Here is a 19211-nt window from a genome sequence, read left to right on the forward strand (position 1 = left end):
CTAAAGTGAGGACCTTATGCTGAATTCACAATCTAATTGGAAGCCAATGTATTATTTTAAGACAATCCCTACTATTAGTGACATATTTGTGGTTATAGTTAACCTTCAGTATATTGGATATTGGTCCAAAGTAAATCTTTAGTTGAACTATAACTTCCCATTTGGGTTGCTGGTAATTAAATACATTGGAGTATTGATTTGTTATTAAAACTTAACAGGATTCAAAGCTTTTATAAGATCCAACGTAAGAAATATCATGGCTAATTTTTGATGGTCGGTCAGTCGATCAGGATTTGCCAAATTAATTCTCTTTGCTATTTAAATTTATCCTCACAGGGACAGTAAAAGGTCCGAAAACTTCCCCATCAAAACCGATACCAACAAGCCCTGCACCATCCACCAGTCCCTCCAAGACATCATCCACTCTGAAGGGTTCCTCACCACATATCTTCCCGTCCAGTTTTAAGCAGAGTCCAACCAAAGAAATTGATGTCGACTTTGCAACGAAACACAGAGAGTTCAGCCCACCGAGGAACAGCGTAACGGAGAAGGAAGAGAACAGCAAAAACACCCATCACACCCCTGATGGCTTGTTGAAGATGGGGAATTCTTTTAAGAATGTTACCAGAAGGTAAGGCAATATCAAATATCCCGTTCTTAGGTATATGGTAGTAAATAAAACAGCCGAATTTCTCTTGAAGTCTTCCTTCCCTGCTACTCTTTAGGTCAGGGTTGCCCTAACTTTATCCCCCCACGATCCTCCTGTGGATGTCAAAGTTGTCCATGAACCCCCAACTTTTTGTCATTATAATACTATAATACGCATAACAGTGCTCCGTAAAAGTTCAAGTTCATAGTGTAATATTGTAATGAAAAAAAACAAAAAGAGTTTGTCCTTAGGTATGACTTTTGAACATCACTAAATTATGTGATATATCAGATAGCTCAACAAAAAGTACTCTAGTTTTGACTTTCAGAAACGTCTCACAAACCCCCTGGGATGGACTCACGTTAGGGAACCCCTGCTCTAGGTTGTATCAAAAGAGATTATGGTGTGATCGTTGGTAAGATAGGATACAAGGCACTGTGTCTTCTGACTTGCAAAGACATTTATGGCTGTATAGAGACCTCCACCAACTATTGGCTGAATAGCTGAAAACAATGTGTCCTTTTGTTTATTTAGGCAATTAAACAAAACTAAAATTGCTACTAACAACAACCAAAAAAACGCAAAAAAAAAATTATAATGCGATGATTCTTTGACATATTCTGAGTGCATGCATTTTTCCTTTACTTTTAGTCTTTCACAAAAGTTGAACAAAACTTCTCCGCTGAAAAGATTGCGAAGCTCAGATGGTTCTTCCTCTTCATCGCAACGAGAGGACAAGTTTCCTGCGGTCACGATATCTCCTCACTCTACGCAACTAAAACTTCTAGAGGAAGCGACAGAAACAGCCAGGTTGGTCGCTCAGTTGTTGATTTATTCTGTTTCCATGGTGATCTCACTGTTCTTGATAGTTGGACTAATTTTATGTGGTCAGAAGATTTTTTTGTCTGAAGCTTTTCAACGATCCTGCTTTGAAATATGCCCATTCTCATTAATTTACCAAGACTGCCAAAGTTGAAGATGATAATTGTCAAAACTTGAGCTCCAGTATAATTAAGGCACGTTTTAGTAATGTTCATGCACATTACACATGTATTGTTGTCTGCCAGTCTTCATGTTCCTGATGGTGTGTGTATATTCATATCCTGAGCAATATTGAGAGAAATGTTGGAGAAAGCAAATTTAATAAGTGTTGCACTTCTGTTTTCTCCTTTCCCATGCAATAAAGGTACAATAAGATAACAGTAGTTAATATCCTTGTTCTTATAGTTTTTTCGAAAAAAAGTTCACTTCATATATTTCTTCATATTGATTCCCGCCATTTACCCAATTCATCTCTGTCATATAGGTTGACGTCACAGTTATTGTCTTTGCGTCTACTCTAATTACAGACGTTGAAAAAAATGCCTAAATATTGTTTATTGAAAGTTTCTCTCCTTTTTTCTGTCTTCTATTTTTTTTTTGGTCATAAAAGGTTTCAGCTGAATGACAGTTCCATTTGCTTTGATTCTCATGTTGCCAAGGTAACTCTTAAAATCTGGTTGAAAGTTATGAAAGAAGTACTTGAAACTGTAACCGAAAATCATCTCAGGAATCAGGAAAGGTTAACGGAGGGCCAAAGTGATCGGGAAAGCCTTGAAGTGCACTCTCTGAGATATCGGGGAACGAACAATCCACCGTTAACCACCTCGAGTGCGATACAGTCGTTGCAGATGTCCGAAGACTTACTTATGGATTGTCGAGAACTCGCCACAAATTGCTTTGAATTTCAAGTGTTCGGGGCCAGGGATGAGAATCAACTGCGGAAAGAAGGGAATCTAGATAAAAATCAAATTTGTCACGTCGATGGGAACGATGACGAAGATCGACGTAGGATAGATTTAAAGAACGCCGATAACATCTCGAACTGCGGTCACGGTCTAACTCTCGGCACAACGGAAGATGAAGGGAGCCTTATCGTTAAAGACCTTCCCGTCGCCGAAAACCAATCGAATATTTCAGATACGATAACTCGGTCTTCCAGAGAAAAATCCTTTAAATCAGATATTTACGAAACTATTCGAGAACCTCGAGAACAGAATCCCGAGACTTTAACAGAATGCAATCGAGATGGCCCGACCTCAGAGCCACCACCCACCTCACCTCATGCCGTTACCTTGGCGATACAGCAAGAGCAAGACAGACAGGCCAGCCATTTTGTTTGGCAGTTTTACCCTCTGTTAGATGCATTGAAAATCAGGGATGCAATCGATAAATGGGTCGTCAAGGAGATGACATTCCAACGTTTGTTAGAGGCAGACGGTGAGTGATCTTATTAGGAACGAGAAGGAGTTAAAGAGCAAATCAAAACTGACTGAAAAAATTACCAACAAAATGTTGTATTTCTGTTATTCTACATCAACATTAGACCAGCTGCAGTACATGTTATGATCGTTATAAAAACGATCTGAACCTGATTATGAAAGGATCGATTTTATGTGTTATCATAAAATTTCCAAAGGCATTATTCCTGTTAACATCAATAAAGAGAACCCTATAGAGATATCACATGTGGTCGTACATGTTCAAATCATGTGTTATATATCTTTGGGTTCAGTTCCGCCCCCCCTCTCCCCTCCCCCAACCCAGAGATGATACTATCTCTACGGTACTTCTGACACTCAACTTTTGAATGTAAAAGATCCTGAAGCTATCTAACTGATATTTATCAATATTCATGTTTCACAGTTTTTGCTGCCATAAAGATTTGGCCATAAAGGGATCAGCATCTGGTGATATGAAGTTGATTGCTTTTAAACAAAAATATTATTTAGCTCACTTATTCACAGAAGGAAAATATAGTATTCCTTTCAAGAAAAAAATTTGCCATTTTGATGAAATTCTAAAAACAGAGAACATTGACTGCTAAGCAAACATTCCAAAATGTATCACATTACAAGAAAAAAACCAACAAAAAGATGATAATAGGAAAGAAAAGCTTTTGAAGAACATCTACCGAGATGACATGACCAGACCACCCACTGTGATCCACTCCGTAGAAGGGTCAAGGGTTAAACCAGTTTAAAGTCAGTATAATTTAAATCAACTATATTATGAGTTTACAGGAATGAAGTTTTCGACAGCGTGTATGCCTTTTTCTGTTGGAGATTAATCTTAGTTTGTCTGCCACCGAAATACCCCTTTAATTATCACTTTATTGAGGAAAAAAAACCATGTTTGAGATAAACAGTTCCAGTCGGTTAATATCATTTGCAGGCTTTGATATTCAGGATCTTTCTAAATTCAAATCTGGAACAGATTGCCCAATTTCTTGGATAGTACCGATGATCGTTCGTAGTGTTTTTTGAAGCACCTACATCATTTATTTATTTATTATTTATTTATTTATTTATTTATTTATTTATTTATTTATTTATTTATTTATTTATTTATTTATTTTTATTTTGTTGTATTCTCTTTGCAATAAAACTAAATTGGTTTGTCTTTTTCATTTGGCTCAGAAGCAACATCGGAGGACCAAGTCTGGACTAAACTTCTTGACGTGAGGCAGGAGACGATTGATGATGTTGTGAGAGAGGTTAAAGACGTTCTAAGGGAGAAACCAGTGCTGACTTTGGCTTGCCTTAAGAGGTTCAACAATATTTTCGTGGAACTATTTATGTTATAGCAATTTGTTTTGTGAATGTACACTCAGGCACCCTTTTGAATCTCATACAAAAAACCAAAGTAGTTCTTTTGTACTACCTTGCATTTAGACTTAGTTAAAGACCTAATTTATAGTCTAAAGATGCCTCAGAAAGCACCATTTGATACCTAAATATTTTATAATTTTTTCTTCTGGGGGACAGGGAGGAATCCCCTCAATTCTTTTCATGGGGGTTGGCTCCAACGCCCCCAGGGCGATACCCCTCTATGTAATACTGAATACTGCAGTGTGCTCTGCATATACAATACTGGGTGGGATCTTGTTTGTGTAATATATCCTACAGCACAGGTTAAGTTTGTTTTGGAATTCTGTCCATCCCGCCACAGTATTATTATATTTATATAATTATATAAATAAGGGCAAGTAACAAAGGGGCAGTGTGAGGGCTATACAATATACATTAATTTGCCAAGAAAATATGAGGGGGCGGGGGTGTTCTTTTCATTTTTGAACTCGTTTGTAATTTGTTCTTCTTTTTTTTTGGCTCCTGCAGAATCCAAGAACTTCCAACAGTCAAGGTTGATATGAGTCATATTTTACACCAGTGCTACCCTTACATCAGATTCTGGGAGGCCATCCACCTGCTGAAGGACACAGAGCATTACCAAGACAAGATCATGTCCTACGTTACCATGGTGATGAATATAGTCCACAAAGGAAGCAGGTTGGTGTGGTATTTCTCGAGTTGATTTGTCTTGCGTACTTGTTTCCTGATTTCACTCTCTGCCATTATCCATAATAATTTCCTGGGTTTACTCTCTGCCGTTATGAGGCATATCCATGTCTATACCTCTTAATGTGGATTCAGACCAGCTGCGCATCACCGCACAAATTCATGCGACCAAACACAACTCAACCATCCATCCGCAGTGTAGACTACAGCTGAGCAAGTTTGATATATTTTCATCCAGGGATTAGGGCATTAAGGCAGTGACATTGATGATAACAACCCATAAGGATAATTGACCCATGCAAGACCACAGAGTTATTATCACCATTGTTAACACACCAAGGAACGGTTTTCCTACGCTTCACTGGAAAGTTTTGATTTTTAAAGTTGATATTTGAAAAAGATCAAAGCTCCATACAACATTTTGATCAATAATAAAAAATTTTAAAAAATCCTTGATGGGGGCCATTACTGTTTCACTTTTACCTCTTCAGTCATGTTATCGGTTTCATAAACTGTACTCAACCAAATTTCTTCCACAGGACGTCTTTCTTTGTGAATGACTTGAAGGATGTCTCGCTTCGTGGGTTTCTTCTTTCAATCACCCTAGCTCAGAGCCATCCCCCTCGATCGAAGCTCGAGTGTGCCGCTTGCAAAACAGAACCGATGTAAGCCATCCGATTTTATGGAAAATTTATGTACTCTTTATCATCTTCGCAGCTAACTGTTGCCGTAGTGGGTCCAGGATTGAATTCTCAAGGAGACGGGGAGAGTGGAGGGGAGGGGGTGGGGAGGAATGGGTGGGGGGGATCGTAAGGAACTCTGGAAGCAAGTGTCAATACACTTAAGATTCTTCTGAAATTGTGGTGCATAAGAAAACATTGGGAAATGTAAAAGCATGCTCAAATTCTTAGACGTGTACTATGTTATGATCATAATTACTGTACCTTTGTCATTAATATATAGTCAGGCAGAAGTTTTCAAAAACAGGGAAACCTCCTCTTCCCTGAATCATCTGCCCTTTGGTTGTATCAAATTCAAATGAAAGATTATTTTGACTATTTTACCACAAATGGTCCTTGTATTTTAGAATTATATCGAAATATTTTTTTCAATGGATACATGGTTTAGATATTTAAAGAAAAGACCGAATTGACAGCTTAATTTTACATGATGACATCAATCACACCACTGATTGCCAGATGCATTAAAGAAAATATTTACCAAATTTACAAATATTCATTTCGCTTACATGCAAACATGGCAAAATGCTACGAGAATATGGGTTAACCTATGCAAGATGCCAAAAATTGATTTTGACTATGGGCGAGCAAACTCCATCCGTCGGAAATATCCTCTTAATTAAGTCTTCATCTTTCGATTTATGATAGCCCGATGTCTCACAGCCTCTGGTCGAAGCAAGATATCATGGAGAATATTCTGAACAACTCAAAACCTGAGGAATATTTACAGGATATGTTGAATGATTGTTATCGCTATGGTTACTGGTCAGGAGTGATAAAATTACACAAGGTCAAAGGTCAAAGGAAAGCAGCATTGAGCCTAGTCTTGAAACTCGCTGACCTAAGCCTACTTGATGAAACAACAGGTAAAATATTTAAAATCTAATATTGATTGATTTTCGTAATTTTGTTGTTGTTGTTGTTGAGTAATCCTGATCATTTCTTGAAAGCATTGGAAAGACCAAATATATACCAAGTATAAGAGTGGTAACAGGTATGACAATACAATGATGGCTAAAGCCAAGGATGAGCTGTAGTGGAGGTCTATACTGTAGGTAGGGTGACCAGCTACTGAGCAATCTGTCCTCCGTCTTCGGGTATGACTAAGAAACTTATATAAAAATTACCACGGTTATACTTAAAACAGTGGGAACTGAAGGCCATAATGACCAATAGCGTATACGTACCATAGGTTTTGGCTGGATTTATATAGGCAGTTGTTTGCATTTGTTGTTTTTGCAATAGCATTAAAATGTTATCAATTTTTTAATAAATGCACTGTATACAATATATATATATATATATGTAGGTATATATATATATATATATATATATATATGTATAATTATGTACATATATATATATATCCATAGCCTAGTGGTTAGGGTATCCGCATATAAAGCGGGAGGCGCGCAATCGAATCCCGGTGGAGGCTGGAAGTTTTTTCACTGTTCTGGATTTTCCTTCTCATTACGTTTTCAATTATATATATATATATATATATATATATATATATATATATATATATATATATATATATATATATATATATATATATATATATATATATATATATATGGTTACCTTTTACTACATATGCAATGTCCTCTTCTTTGGAAATTTGATAATGGCCACCCTAGGTATAGGAAGAGCAAGAATAGAGAAGAAGGAAAAAGCACACCTAGACACAAATTAAGTAGATATATTAAGACCAAACGTTGCCTCACCCTCTCCCCTCTCAAGTTCTTTGTACCCACCATGCAGCCCCGATCTCTGTCCTCTGTGGAAAGCTCAAGTTACACCAGTGTCTACATTGCGATGTATATTTAACTTTCACTGTCCTGTCGAGACAGAGGTAGAAGTACAATGAACTTTTCTTTCCTTTTCTGACCTTCACGGACGGAAAAAGGAATTTATCCTCAGAGTTTTATCGAGTGGCATCAAGTGCTCGGTTTCCTGCAGTCGTACTCATCCGTACTTCAGACCTCTCTGACGTCCGAGGATCTCTGCCTGGATTGCCGGAAGAAATCATCAGAGAGAAAAGACACTGTTACCTCTTCTTCGGCGATTGTTTCCAGAGAGGTGTCATGTGATCCGAGGGACAGTTATTCAAATCTGATAATGGAGGAAAACTATACCAAAGTACTTTTTCAAGAGGAGGTACAGTCAGGTGACAAATCACATGAGATTAAAATTTGTCATCCTGCAGGTTCAACGACTAATAATAATCCGGACATATTATGTACCGAGGAATGTGCTATCCCCGAATCGGCAAGCCGTCATGAAGCTAACGGACACGTAGGGGAGGAATTCAAATCGACATTCCGTACTGACTCGACTGGTGAGTCACATGACCAGATCTTAGCCAGTGGTGACAGTTCTCTCGACCGGATGATCCAGCCGAAATCGCTCTTCTCTTGGGAGCACATAGCCGGCCTGCTGTTGGGAAGCGTTGGCCCGGGACACACCCTGAAGGTGTTACAAGCTTACGATATTCCAAACGGTGCTCTCACTGCAGAATTTTTCAGGAAGTGTTTACAGAGGGCGAGTGTGGATGCTAAGGAAAGGTAAGAATGGAACATGTAAATAAAAGTATCACAGGTACTGTTTGTGTTCATATAGTTGTAATAAAAATAATGATAAAATAATCAGCAGTTATTTTTACATTGCTGAAGCAACTACAAATGTGGGAGAAACCGCAAGGGCTTATGGATTACAACTTACACGTCGGGCAGCTTCCAATTCAACATTTTAACTCAAATTTGGAATCTTTGCAATTTAGAATATTATTTCGGGTGCGAAAAGCCTAGATTGCTCTTGGATGAAAAACCCACCTTACTATGACCTGACCGGGTATCGAACCTGGAACCTCCAGACTGCTAAGCCTCATTGCTTCAAATGCCACTACCTTTATATACTCGGCCAGGGTACCGGTAGTATGTCAATGATAAATGAAAAGAAAAGGTGCCAAAGATTATGAAAAGGACTGGTCTATTGAATACTTCAGAGGCAGAGAAAGTTTGAGGTGAAACATTCAACATGGAATTTATGTTGTCTATGTATGCCTTATGACACAACCTCTAGTATTATCCTGGTACCTGTTTGAAGCTAGCGAACATTATGACCGTATAACTTGCTAGTTGATGCATTTATAGAGGGGGAAAAAATCAATAGCGCTCACCTCGAAGATTAGCCGCGGAGGTTAACAATGAAAACAAGACAAAAGAAGTGCAAACATTGTAGCACAACATTAAGCAGAAATTTTTCATTTTAATTATTTAAAAATTACCTCCCCCCCCCTAAACAAAATACAGTATGATATTTGAAGAAGATCTCAAAATAGAGACTTATTTCTTCGAACATTCACACTTTTAAAATATTCTCTCTTAAACATAGAGACTGCATCATTTGATACTTCTACATCTGTGAAGACTTGGAGGGTTTTGTACACCTCTCAGAATTTTGGAGGCTCAAACTTAATTTCGAGACAGCTAGTTTAAGTCATTTTTTTTTTAATCGGGGGGGGGGGGGGAGAAACTCTTAGTAATTCTGTCATTACTATGTGAAAACTTTGAAAGCATAATGGAGGAGTTTTTTGTAATTATGCAGATCCTGTTGCTTTCACGGTGAATTTCTGAGTTGGTATTCCCTTCTGTAAATGTCTCTCTTTTTTTCATTTTAATCAATTTTTCAGCACCGCAAAGGGACAGGAAGGTGAGAGAGTGACGGAGGCCCATCGTAGAACAGTGCACCCTCTCTTACACGAATACCTGGAAGCCGAGATGGCACAAATGCCGTCATTGGTAAAAAATAATGGAAACTTTTTATTTTCTCGACTTGCGCTAGCTTTCTCATATGAATTTTAATATCTTAAAGAGTTACATACCATGTAGATGAGCTCTTTAATATCGTGCAATTTAAAATAAATTTAAGATAACTTTGCCCGACTAAGGATCCAAGGCAATTATTTTAAGACACTAATCGGTCATATGATATACGTGTGTGATGATATTGTTTTCAGTCAAAGGGTATTTAATCATCTGTTTTCACATTAGTAATTCAATAAGCTAATAGTATTTTGTGTTTAAATCTGCTTACATATGGAAGATGTTACATTGTAAGCAAAGCACTAGCTGTTCTATGCATTTCAATCATAACATTGTTTTGAGTTGAACAATCTTTTGTTTTAAGCCATCCTATTGTCTTCAACCATTCTTTTGTTGTATTTTTAATTATATTTTTGGGGGGTGTTTCATCATTGCTTTTATTTGTTTGGTTTACAGCCTGTTGAGACTGACAGGTGGTTCCCTGCTCATTCACAAGAATATCAAAAGATACACTGGGGAAGATCTGTTAATCTTAACAGGTAAAACTACCATTGTTAATAGCCTATATATAAATGTAGACCTGAAACTTTTGGGACTATCTGGGGCACAAATGAGGGCCAGAGATTGTCCAGATATAAAAAATAAAACATAATAATAAAAATAATAATAAAATATGTGGCAGGCGTTGCAGACTAATTGGTAAAAAGAGGTCATTTTACGACCAAGGCAGGTCAATTATGTAATCTCAAGAAACTTTTTCATGATAGTGTGCTATAGTTGCGGTCTATACGGCAGACCTTTAAATTACTAATTTGTAAGGACACCAAAATGATGGTATAGTAATATGCTACAGTATTTTGCTGTGTTATGATTTTTAATAAAAATGATATAAATAGCTCTTTTGAGTAAATAAGAGTGTAACATTGTTTCTTTCTGATTTCACTGTGTGGAAACAGCTTTAACCTTCAGCCATAATAATTTTATAAAAGGTTTGTTGAATTTCTAGTGAAATAGGATAAAAATACAAGCTCTGTGACGATACAGAGTGATAACTTCTCCCCCCCCCTCCTGTCCCACCCCCTCCACATCCCTGCATCTCTGCCACCCAGGTCAATGCCCCTGAGTGGCTGAGTGGTTAAAGCAACACAATCTTCAATACAATGTTCCAGGAAACTTTTTTATAATTGAATGGTTCAACCTTAGTACATTCACTTGCCATAAAATGGTTGTACTCAATTTTTATACCTTAGATACATAATGTGTATATCCGTGCAGCATATATTGCCGTTACATATTCACCGATTCCCAGGTAAATAAACTTGATATATTTATCTCTTTTCTCGATTCCCACAGTGATTGCCAAATGTGTGGCTGGTCTTTGCAATCTTTCAAGTCAAACCTCTATGTTTATCCCTGTGGTGAGTAGACATTGGATTTCTCACAGCAGGATAATTTATTATTCCGGATGAATTTTATTTGAATTCTGATTATTCAATGCTAACAAGGACAGATATACAATATCCATCTTGATTGGACTGAATCTTCTTTGTCTTAATAACTCCCCTGCTCGTCACCCCCTCCCTCCCCATCCCCGCACCTCTAGTTGTTGAGTAAAATCTCAAACCCACTGTTCAGATCTTCTGCTGATAAGGTTGCCTCAAAAAAAGATGCCTGTGGTTACAGAATTTTCATAAAAATCTCTTTTTCAATTCTATCCAAATATGACAGTTTTACATTAATTTTTACCTCAACTGGATGGACAACAAGATCATAAATTCACAAAACTATATGTGCAAAGTGATTCGTTTCATTTCAAATATGGGGGTATTACCGTGGGTCAATGGTCGGTACAATATTTCTGGTGAGCATAGCTTAAAGTTCATATCTGCAGGGAACTGTCATAATTGTTTAAATCTTATAAATGTGTGTAGTGCCACTAAGATCTCTAAACCTGTAACTTTCTCTATGTGTTTCGTTTCACATTTCCAAAACAGAATTATTAACAATGTGGCTAGCGTCACCAACGTCATATGAAATTATAAAATTATTATAATTTTAGAATAATTAGCTCTCATCTACGTCAATTTGTTGCTCTTAGTGGAATCGCGAGCATTATGAAACTGTTTGTTGTGTAAAAAAATGTCGTTTTTTTTTAAATTTTGTTTTCATATTTCCAAAATAGAATATTGACATTGAAAGCAATCATTAGGTCATGTAAGAGCTTCAATAATTTAGATGATGTAATTGCAATATCGATCCATTCTCTATGACAGGAGGTAAACTTTCCTTTTATTTTAACTAATATTAAGAAAGACATTAAGAAATATTTCTTAAAAAATTGAAGCCGATTTGGCTCAAAGATATATTATTTTTAGACTGAAACAAGTCTTCAGCCTCCCGTTTGCAGTGAACGTAAAATCTATTATAGCTTTCAAACGAAGTTAGATTGGTCTTATAGCTGTTTTTTTTTTTTTTTTTGAGGGGGGGGGGGGAGAGTTTGTCATGACATATATATATATCACTATTAGATATTAACCATTAATGATGGTATGTTTGTGTCTTCTTTTTAGAGAAACCATAATAATTATGAAGTTTCACATTCTGTATCTTTTTTTCTATCGTTTTTGTATTTTTTCGATGATCCATAATTTTCACTTTTTCAGGTCACATTTATCACCGAGATTGCAGCTCTGGCGAAGCTTGCATCGTTTGCAAGACTTAAAAAGCCGACATTGGATGTAGATGATCGTCGTTGCCGGTAATACGACTGTTGGACGTGTTCTCTGCATCTGTAGGTCTAAACCACATCCTTGTAGCATTATTGTATCTTGGCAAAGATATGATATGTTTCAATTTCGGTGATATTTTGCATCTGGCAACACAAGTGTGAATGATTTCATTGTGGTAATTTTTTTTTTCTTCTTTCTTTAAATATGTATGTAAGTATGTATTTTAGATCCTCCTGCAAGCAGGAACTCGCGAAGAAGCCATCATTGGCTTATCAAAGCCCCAAGCTGACCGAAGTCAGTCTCTTAGATTCATATTTAACGTCCATGATTATGAATTGTTAATTGTCAACAACTCTGTAACTGGACGACATACATTCATCTTGGAGTGACTCGAACTCGGGACCTTATGATTGAAAGGCACCGGCGTTAACCAATGAGCTAAAACTCCCATGTTGAAATATTGAAAATCATTTTGTCTACAGAGGAAAGTATTATATCTACAAACAAGTTGCACCTTTTGATGAAATACTAAGTACAGTGAACTTTGATCTCTATTAAGCAAAACATTTGAAAATGTATCATAAATCGATAAAACGATTATAAATGGAAAAGTAAATATTTGAAAAAAAGACATATGCCATGATCACACCAAACTTTAGCGTAGTCAAAATAGATTACATTCAATCAGCCATATCTTGAAGTATGGACCAGATATCGAAATGCAATTTTCACCGAAACAGTATGGAGTAGTTTTCTCTACCATATAAATAACTGTAACATTTCAGCCATCGGAACGTTGCTTTAACGACACTTTGAAAATGTTTCAATCCATCCAACAGGGTAATTTTCTCGCTACTGGTAGTTTTTTGCGTACCGACCATTTTTATCGGCAAACTGCAACCGGATAAAATATTTTGTATACATCTATCAGGGAAATATCTTGGAAAATATCTGATGGAGGTACTTGGCAAACATTTTGGGAGATTAGAAACCGTTTTGTTAGGAAAGAGGTTACCTCTCAATAGCCAAAAGGTTTTTAAGCCCCAAAAAAATGAAATTTACTAATGGCTTTTTGGAATGGATATTACTTGGCCAAAATGTTTGAGAATAATTACAATCCTGTCTACGTGGATCTGTTGGTCTAAGTGGAATTGTGAGCATTTTCAACTTCGTTTGTTACGTAAAAAAAAATGGAAGAGTTGAATATTATCATCAACAAGTTGGGTTTTTTTAACTGTATCACTAAAATAAATTAATTTGTGCTTAGATGTCGCATAACCTGTAAGAGCAACAGTTGTTTCATCTGATAGCATTTTCTTATGCAAAATGATAAAGGTCAGTTGGGCTTAGTTCTAGGAGAGATGTTCTTTTTATTTTCTAATTAGTAACTTTGGTCAAACAAGTTTTGTAAAAGAAGGAGCAGAAAACTACAAAAACGAAATGGAGACAAAAGAAAAAGTACCCTATTTAGGTAGAAAGCAAACCTTGTGTTGCTTAGATTCTTTTAAATAGCTCTGAACTTCATTTAGTAGTTTTCGCCTCCCTGATAGCATGTCAGTTCTATCGCATACTAACCCCTCCCCTCCACCTCCCCCCTATTAACCAACACCCTCCTTATCTATGCTATCATCTAGCTAAACTGTCCATGCTTGTATATATTATGGGTCAGAGGGGCACTTGTAAATTTAGACGAGATTGTTCAAAGATAACGGAAAATCTTAACCTTTAAATCTGGGCTATTTGGTTTTATCACAAAATATCTACTTAATTTAAAGCCTGTTGTTGAAGAGATCTGTTATCAGTTTTCTTATAGATGCCTGACATTTATCCTGTAGGGCATAAACTTTTCAGGCGAATCTCATGTAACTCTTTTGACGGTGCTGTGAAGTTATAAGAGACCTGTCCATATATATATATATGTTGTCACAATGGCAGAGTTCAACTAAAAGTTTAAAAAAAACTGACAAATTAGCTTATGTGAAGCATTTACCCTCAATTGAACACTAATGGTTTGGAAGACATCGTCAGGATTTGAAAAGATGTCGGCTTTTGGAGAAGAGTTTCATGGGTACAACCAAGAGCAATATATACAATTTTTCCATTTAAGGGTTGGAAAGGATTTTCTATTACGGTGCTAATGTTGAATTTTATTATTGGAATGTGGTGCCGATGTATCATGATACATCATTGAAGTATTACTCAAAGCTCATTTGTATTTCGGTACCTTGAGGAGTGGGGTGGGCGGGGAGGGGGGGTATTTGTTCCAAAAACTGAGGAGGGGGTTGTGTGGAGCATCACATTCCAAATGCTTTCAGCTCTTCGGGTATAACTTAATACTAATCACCATTTCTCACGTAAGATAATATCTTTGTTTTAATTTTAATTTGTCTTATGTTTTCAGTACAAGACATTGTTTTGGTTTTACCATCATGGTAATCGTAATCAAAACTGGAGACACGTAAATCCAACTAACCAGAAATATAAAAGTGCTTCCGTTTATTGGAAGTCTCAACTCGAGGTTTTTTTTTTTAAACATTTAAAGAACAACCCTGTAGGGTCACCAAATAAACTACTAACCGCTGTCACTTCGGAGAAATCCGCTAGCCAAAAATAATAATTAAGCTAAGTCAAAAGTCTACTACGCAATGAGCTCCCCTCAAGCGTCTTCTGATAGTAAGTCGTTTTAGTAAGTTAAAAATATATCTGTAAACTTCACAACAAATCTTTCCAAGAGAGACCCCCCACAAAAGACAAACAAACCCTGACGTAGTTATATATATTGTTGGTTTTGCTTTGAGGCATAACAATTTTGCAACTTTGTTTTCCTTGAATAAAGAAAACGGATGTTTTCTGCTACTAGTGTACAGGTTATTTTATTTCTGTTTTCTCATGTTAAACAAACTGTGTTTTTTTGGTACACTTTTTCGAAAATTCCTGTGCCTGATAGGACTAAAATGAGGGGGAACGGGGAGGAAGGGGTTGGGGGTTTCATAGGAAAAAATTGAATAGCTATTGTATTAACTAATAGTTACATTGTCAGTTTCATTGTTGAAATTGTTATTGGGTATTTTGGTCTAATTTTGTCGGGAAGTTTCGAGGTGATTTGGGGGGGGGTGCTAACACGTATCACCTCTCCCCCCCTCCCCTTCCCCTCCACCCATTCTCAGATTGAACCCCTCTTCCGCCGCCTTAGCAGTCTAGCAAAGTTGAACTTGAAGGCAAAAACTCCAAATGCAGATGATAAAGTCAGACAAGTTGAATGAACTATACCAGTGTGTAAATTATTTAAATAAAATCAACAGAAAGAAAAAGGGATGAATTTTGCTAATATTATACCACAGTTAGCTAAGTACAACATAGAACCCACATTAAGCTTCACAAATTATATTTGTTTATGCAGTAAACACCGGCGAGTTAATGGGTTCTCAAGGACAAGAATTGTTGGAATTTTTAACTTAAATTACTTCTGACAAATGTGCATTATTATTATGATGAAACATATTATAAGCAAAAAAATTGAAAAATAAACATTAAGAGAAAAATTAGAAATGAATAATGGAATTTGATAAGAAAGATAAAAAATGAGATTGTGAGTTGTTGTCTATTTAATAAAAGAGTCCTAGGAAAGATTGACTACATGAAGAGTTAAAAATGTTATTATTTGGGGGTGGGGATAGAGGAGGGGGGTGGGGGAGGTTGTGCATTGTTATTAAACTGCTTGATAAGTCGTAATCTCAATATTCACAATACAGGATCGAAAAGTCAGAAAATGTGGATGAATGTGGCAAATAAAGTTTTTTCTTTAATATGTTTGACCAGTTATAACCAAGTTAGGAAGAATCTCTTTAGATACGGTGGAAAAGTTACAACAACAAAAAACAAACAAAAAATTGGTGTGGCCTGTTATAAAAAGGGAAAACTTTCCAATAAATGCCTGTTTTTTTACTTTTGTTATGTATAAAGCTAATAAAGTCATCCACAGGAGCTGAATTAAAATTGAAAGAATCAAATTGAAATTTTTTTCTGTTTTAGTAGTTGCAAGGTTAATTTGTAACGGAAAAAAATCTAGGAGCAAGCGTTTAATTATGTTTGTATTTTGAGCATAGCATGGTAGGTATGGTTAAATGACCGGAAACTGATGACCAACGGCAAATAGGCAAATAGCGGGTTGTGTGTACAGATTTAAGTTTGCAATATAATTTTATAGATAAGATTCATGTATTATGATATTCAAGTCAGTCAACTATCTAACAATGCAAATTCCATAGTTTTCCATCATCATGAATATTTCACTCACCCAGTTGGGACAAGTGTTTTTTTTTCTATACTGTAGTGTCATGTCCCGCTTCAGAGCACTTGTATTGTCAGTACGAGCAGTATTATGAATATCATGTTTTCTATCAGATCAAGGTTAGGAACTGTTTGTACTGTCAATACCAGTGCATGCTTTGAGGACCATGATATTGGAGTACAGTTTAGAGAGGTATTAGCATTAGGAAATTGTCCCAACTGGTTGATTTTTTTTTTATAATTAATGAATATTCAAGAATTAATGAATGTATTATTTTATTATTTATCATCATCCGCTTTCATTTGGACATTTTATTTTTAATATCATGATTTTATTTTATACTTTATACGAGCATTGACGAATAAATTTCGAAATTTTACTTTGACTATTATTGTTTATGCAATATCTCTCCTTTATTTTTTTCGTCCTTTCTTCTTCCTACTCTCTCGGCTCTTTTGGTCCTGCCTAGGTTCCCCCTGCCCCCTCCCCCTCCCCTCGTTAAGGCCAGACTAAGCAGGGGATTGAAGAGAGTTCCACACCCCACCCGCACGGAGCAGCATCCTCGCCTAGGACGCATATCGGTAACATATCATTTTACACCTTACCCCTTCCCCCTTCTCTTCCAAACGACCACCCTGGATCGCCCAGGGTCTGGCCGCACCAATCTGAAACTCTTTTTGGCGACTCTGACATTATTATGTATTATTTTGTTTTTGTCAATGTCTAGGAATTATACTGGAGAGTCCGAGACCCCAAGACATAAGTTTTGAAAACTTAACCGAAGTTTGATTAAGTATATATAGAGTTGTGTGTCAATGTGGTCTCTAAACTATTTGTCCCAATAAAACAAAACGAGTTGTCATGTATAAAGTTACTCAACAACCAATCGGATAACTATATATAGCACACTTTGTACTTACGTCATTCACCTCACTCTTTCTACGGTGAAGTTTTAACAGTATATAAAAGATGATTGCCTACACCGATTTATTTCCATGACCTAAAAAACTCTTCACTTACGAAGGACGAGATTCATGTGCTGATCTATCTATCTAAGGCTATACTATTCACATGTCTAAATATAAAAGAAATGCTTAAATTACCCCCACTTTGAGACCAAATATATGTCTACCTCCATCGATGCACTTCAAGATACGATTGAAGAAACAAATAAACAGAGAGTTTGATTTCGTTCATTTATCTTTAAAATCTATGCCAACGTGCTTTCTTTCTCCGGCCTTTCCGTTTCCTTATTTTTTTTATGGTCACCCCCCCCCCTTCTCTTGCTCCCTTAGGCGGATTTATTTCGATCTAATGGGGAAAATCATGGAGATACCACGATAAGCTTGTGTAAATTGCACGCGATCCTTGCTTTGGCTGTATATATATATATGTCTTGGTTTCAATTGAATGGTTCAAACGTGGATAATTTTTTTTTTCTCGCTTAATAAGGTTTGTCTTTATCACGATCCCATTTTCAAATTATCTGATTTGTTTCTCAGTATTTTGCTTTGCCTAAAGCAGTGGAGACTTTGTTTCTTAATGGGGCGTAGAAGACCGGCAGGTTGGAGAATTTTTCACACCTGAAAAGTGTTATGTTTTGTACTAGGTGACCAAGAGATGACTTAAGCGGGCAATTTTAGCATTCGTGTAACGCTAGCGCATTTGGAAAAGGCTATTTCGGTGTATCTGCCAATAGGTTATGCATATGCTCCAGTAAGAGATACTGCAAGGATTTTGTGTTAGGCTAGCAGTATGAACCTAAAAAGAGATCATTTGATTACCCGGTAATCCTTCAGTTTGCTTAATTCGAAGGACACAGCTGAATTGTCCAGCAACATTCAACGTGCACCCATGCACTTAGCATTCACCATACATTCATCACGCATTCATCATGCATTCATCATGCTTTCATCATGCATTCATCATGCATTCATCATGCACTTAGGAAAGTGGGTAGGCAAGGATAACTTTTACCCCAACTTTCAAAAGTGAGGCCACACCACTATGCACCATCCCACTTGTTGCAACTCTTATGGCTACCGTATTGAATGTTCGCTTTAACGTTGCGTTTTCCATGACTTTATGTTTTTTAACCAAATTATGTCATATTCATACATGATATATAGTAGCAATACCCCCTCAATTTTTAACTGAGAAATTTATTTGGTTGCAACCGTGCATCTGCCTTTTTTTCTTCTACTGCAGGATCAATTCATCATTTAATCCCAAAATTCAGAAAAAAAGTTGGCATCCCACAAACTTGAATGTCACTCAAACTCAAAAGTCACCCGAGATATAAATCTGAGCATGAAACCCATACGACTTAACCGATCCACGCTCGATCCCAGTCGCCTTATATAGCGAGACTGTTATAACCGTATGACCATGACGTTGTTATATGTCGAGCAGTGAGTATTCCGAGTCACTTAGAAAATGGATTCATAATGTACATGTCGGAAATGGTATATTTACGTGCTGCATAAATTGATTAAGGTTATACTCTTTCATTAATTTTTTTTAAAGAAAAGTCACTCTACATATTGAGAGCCCTGGCCACGAAAAAAAACCAAACGACTTATACCTTGTGAAATTCTCGAAGGCAAAACGTGGACTGGCATACAGACATTCGAAGCGA

The 19211-nt window shown here is 36.6% G+C and overlaps 1 protein-coding gene across 1 annotated transcript in view; it reads left to right on the forward strand.

Moving 5' to 3' along the window:
* The window catches only part of LOC139969691 (uncharacterized), a 33528-nt gene extending 16570 nt beyond the window's left edge, over positions 1-16958 (forward strand). The window contains exons 13-24 of the mRNA XM_071974839.1: positions 337-631; positions 1301-1459; positions 2082-2908; positions 4108-4237; positions 4807-4977; positions 5526-5651; positions 6375-6592; positions 7636-8293; positions 9421-9529; positions 10010-10092; positions 10907-10971; positions 12217-16958. Coding sequence (XP_071830940.1) covers positions 337-631; positions 1301-1459; positions 2082-2908; positions 4108-4237; positions 4807-4977; positions 5526-5651; positions 6375-6592; positions 7636-8293; positions 9421-9529; positions 10010-10092; positions 10907-10971; positions 12217-12275 — 2900 coding nt within the window. The 3' untranslated portion in view covers positions 12276-16958. The remainder of the gene's footprint in view (positions 1-336; positions 632-1300; positions 1460-2081; positions 2909-4107; positions 4238-4806; positions 4978-5525; positions 5652-6374; positions 6593-7635; positions 8294-9420; positions 9530-10009; positions 10093-10906; positions 10972-12216) is intronic.
* Positions 16959-19211: the final 2253 nt, after the last annotated feature.

Source organism: Apostichopus japonicus, chromosome 7 (genome assembly GCF_037975245.1).
Source record: "Apostichopus japonicus isolate 1M-3 chromosome 7, ASM3797524v1, whole genome shotgun sequence".
Lineage (NCBI taxonomy): Eukaryota > Metazoa > Echinodermata > Holothuroidea > Aspidochirotida > Stichopodidae > Apostichopus > Apostichopus japonicus.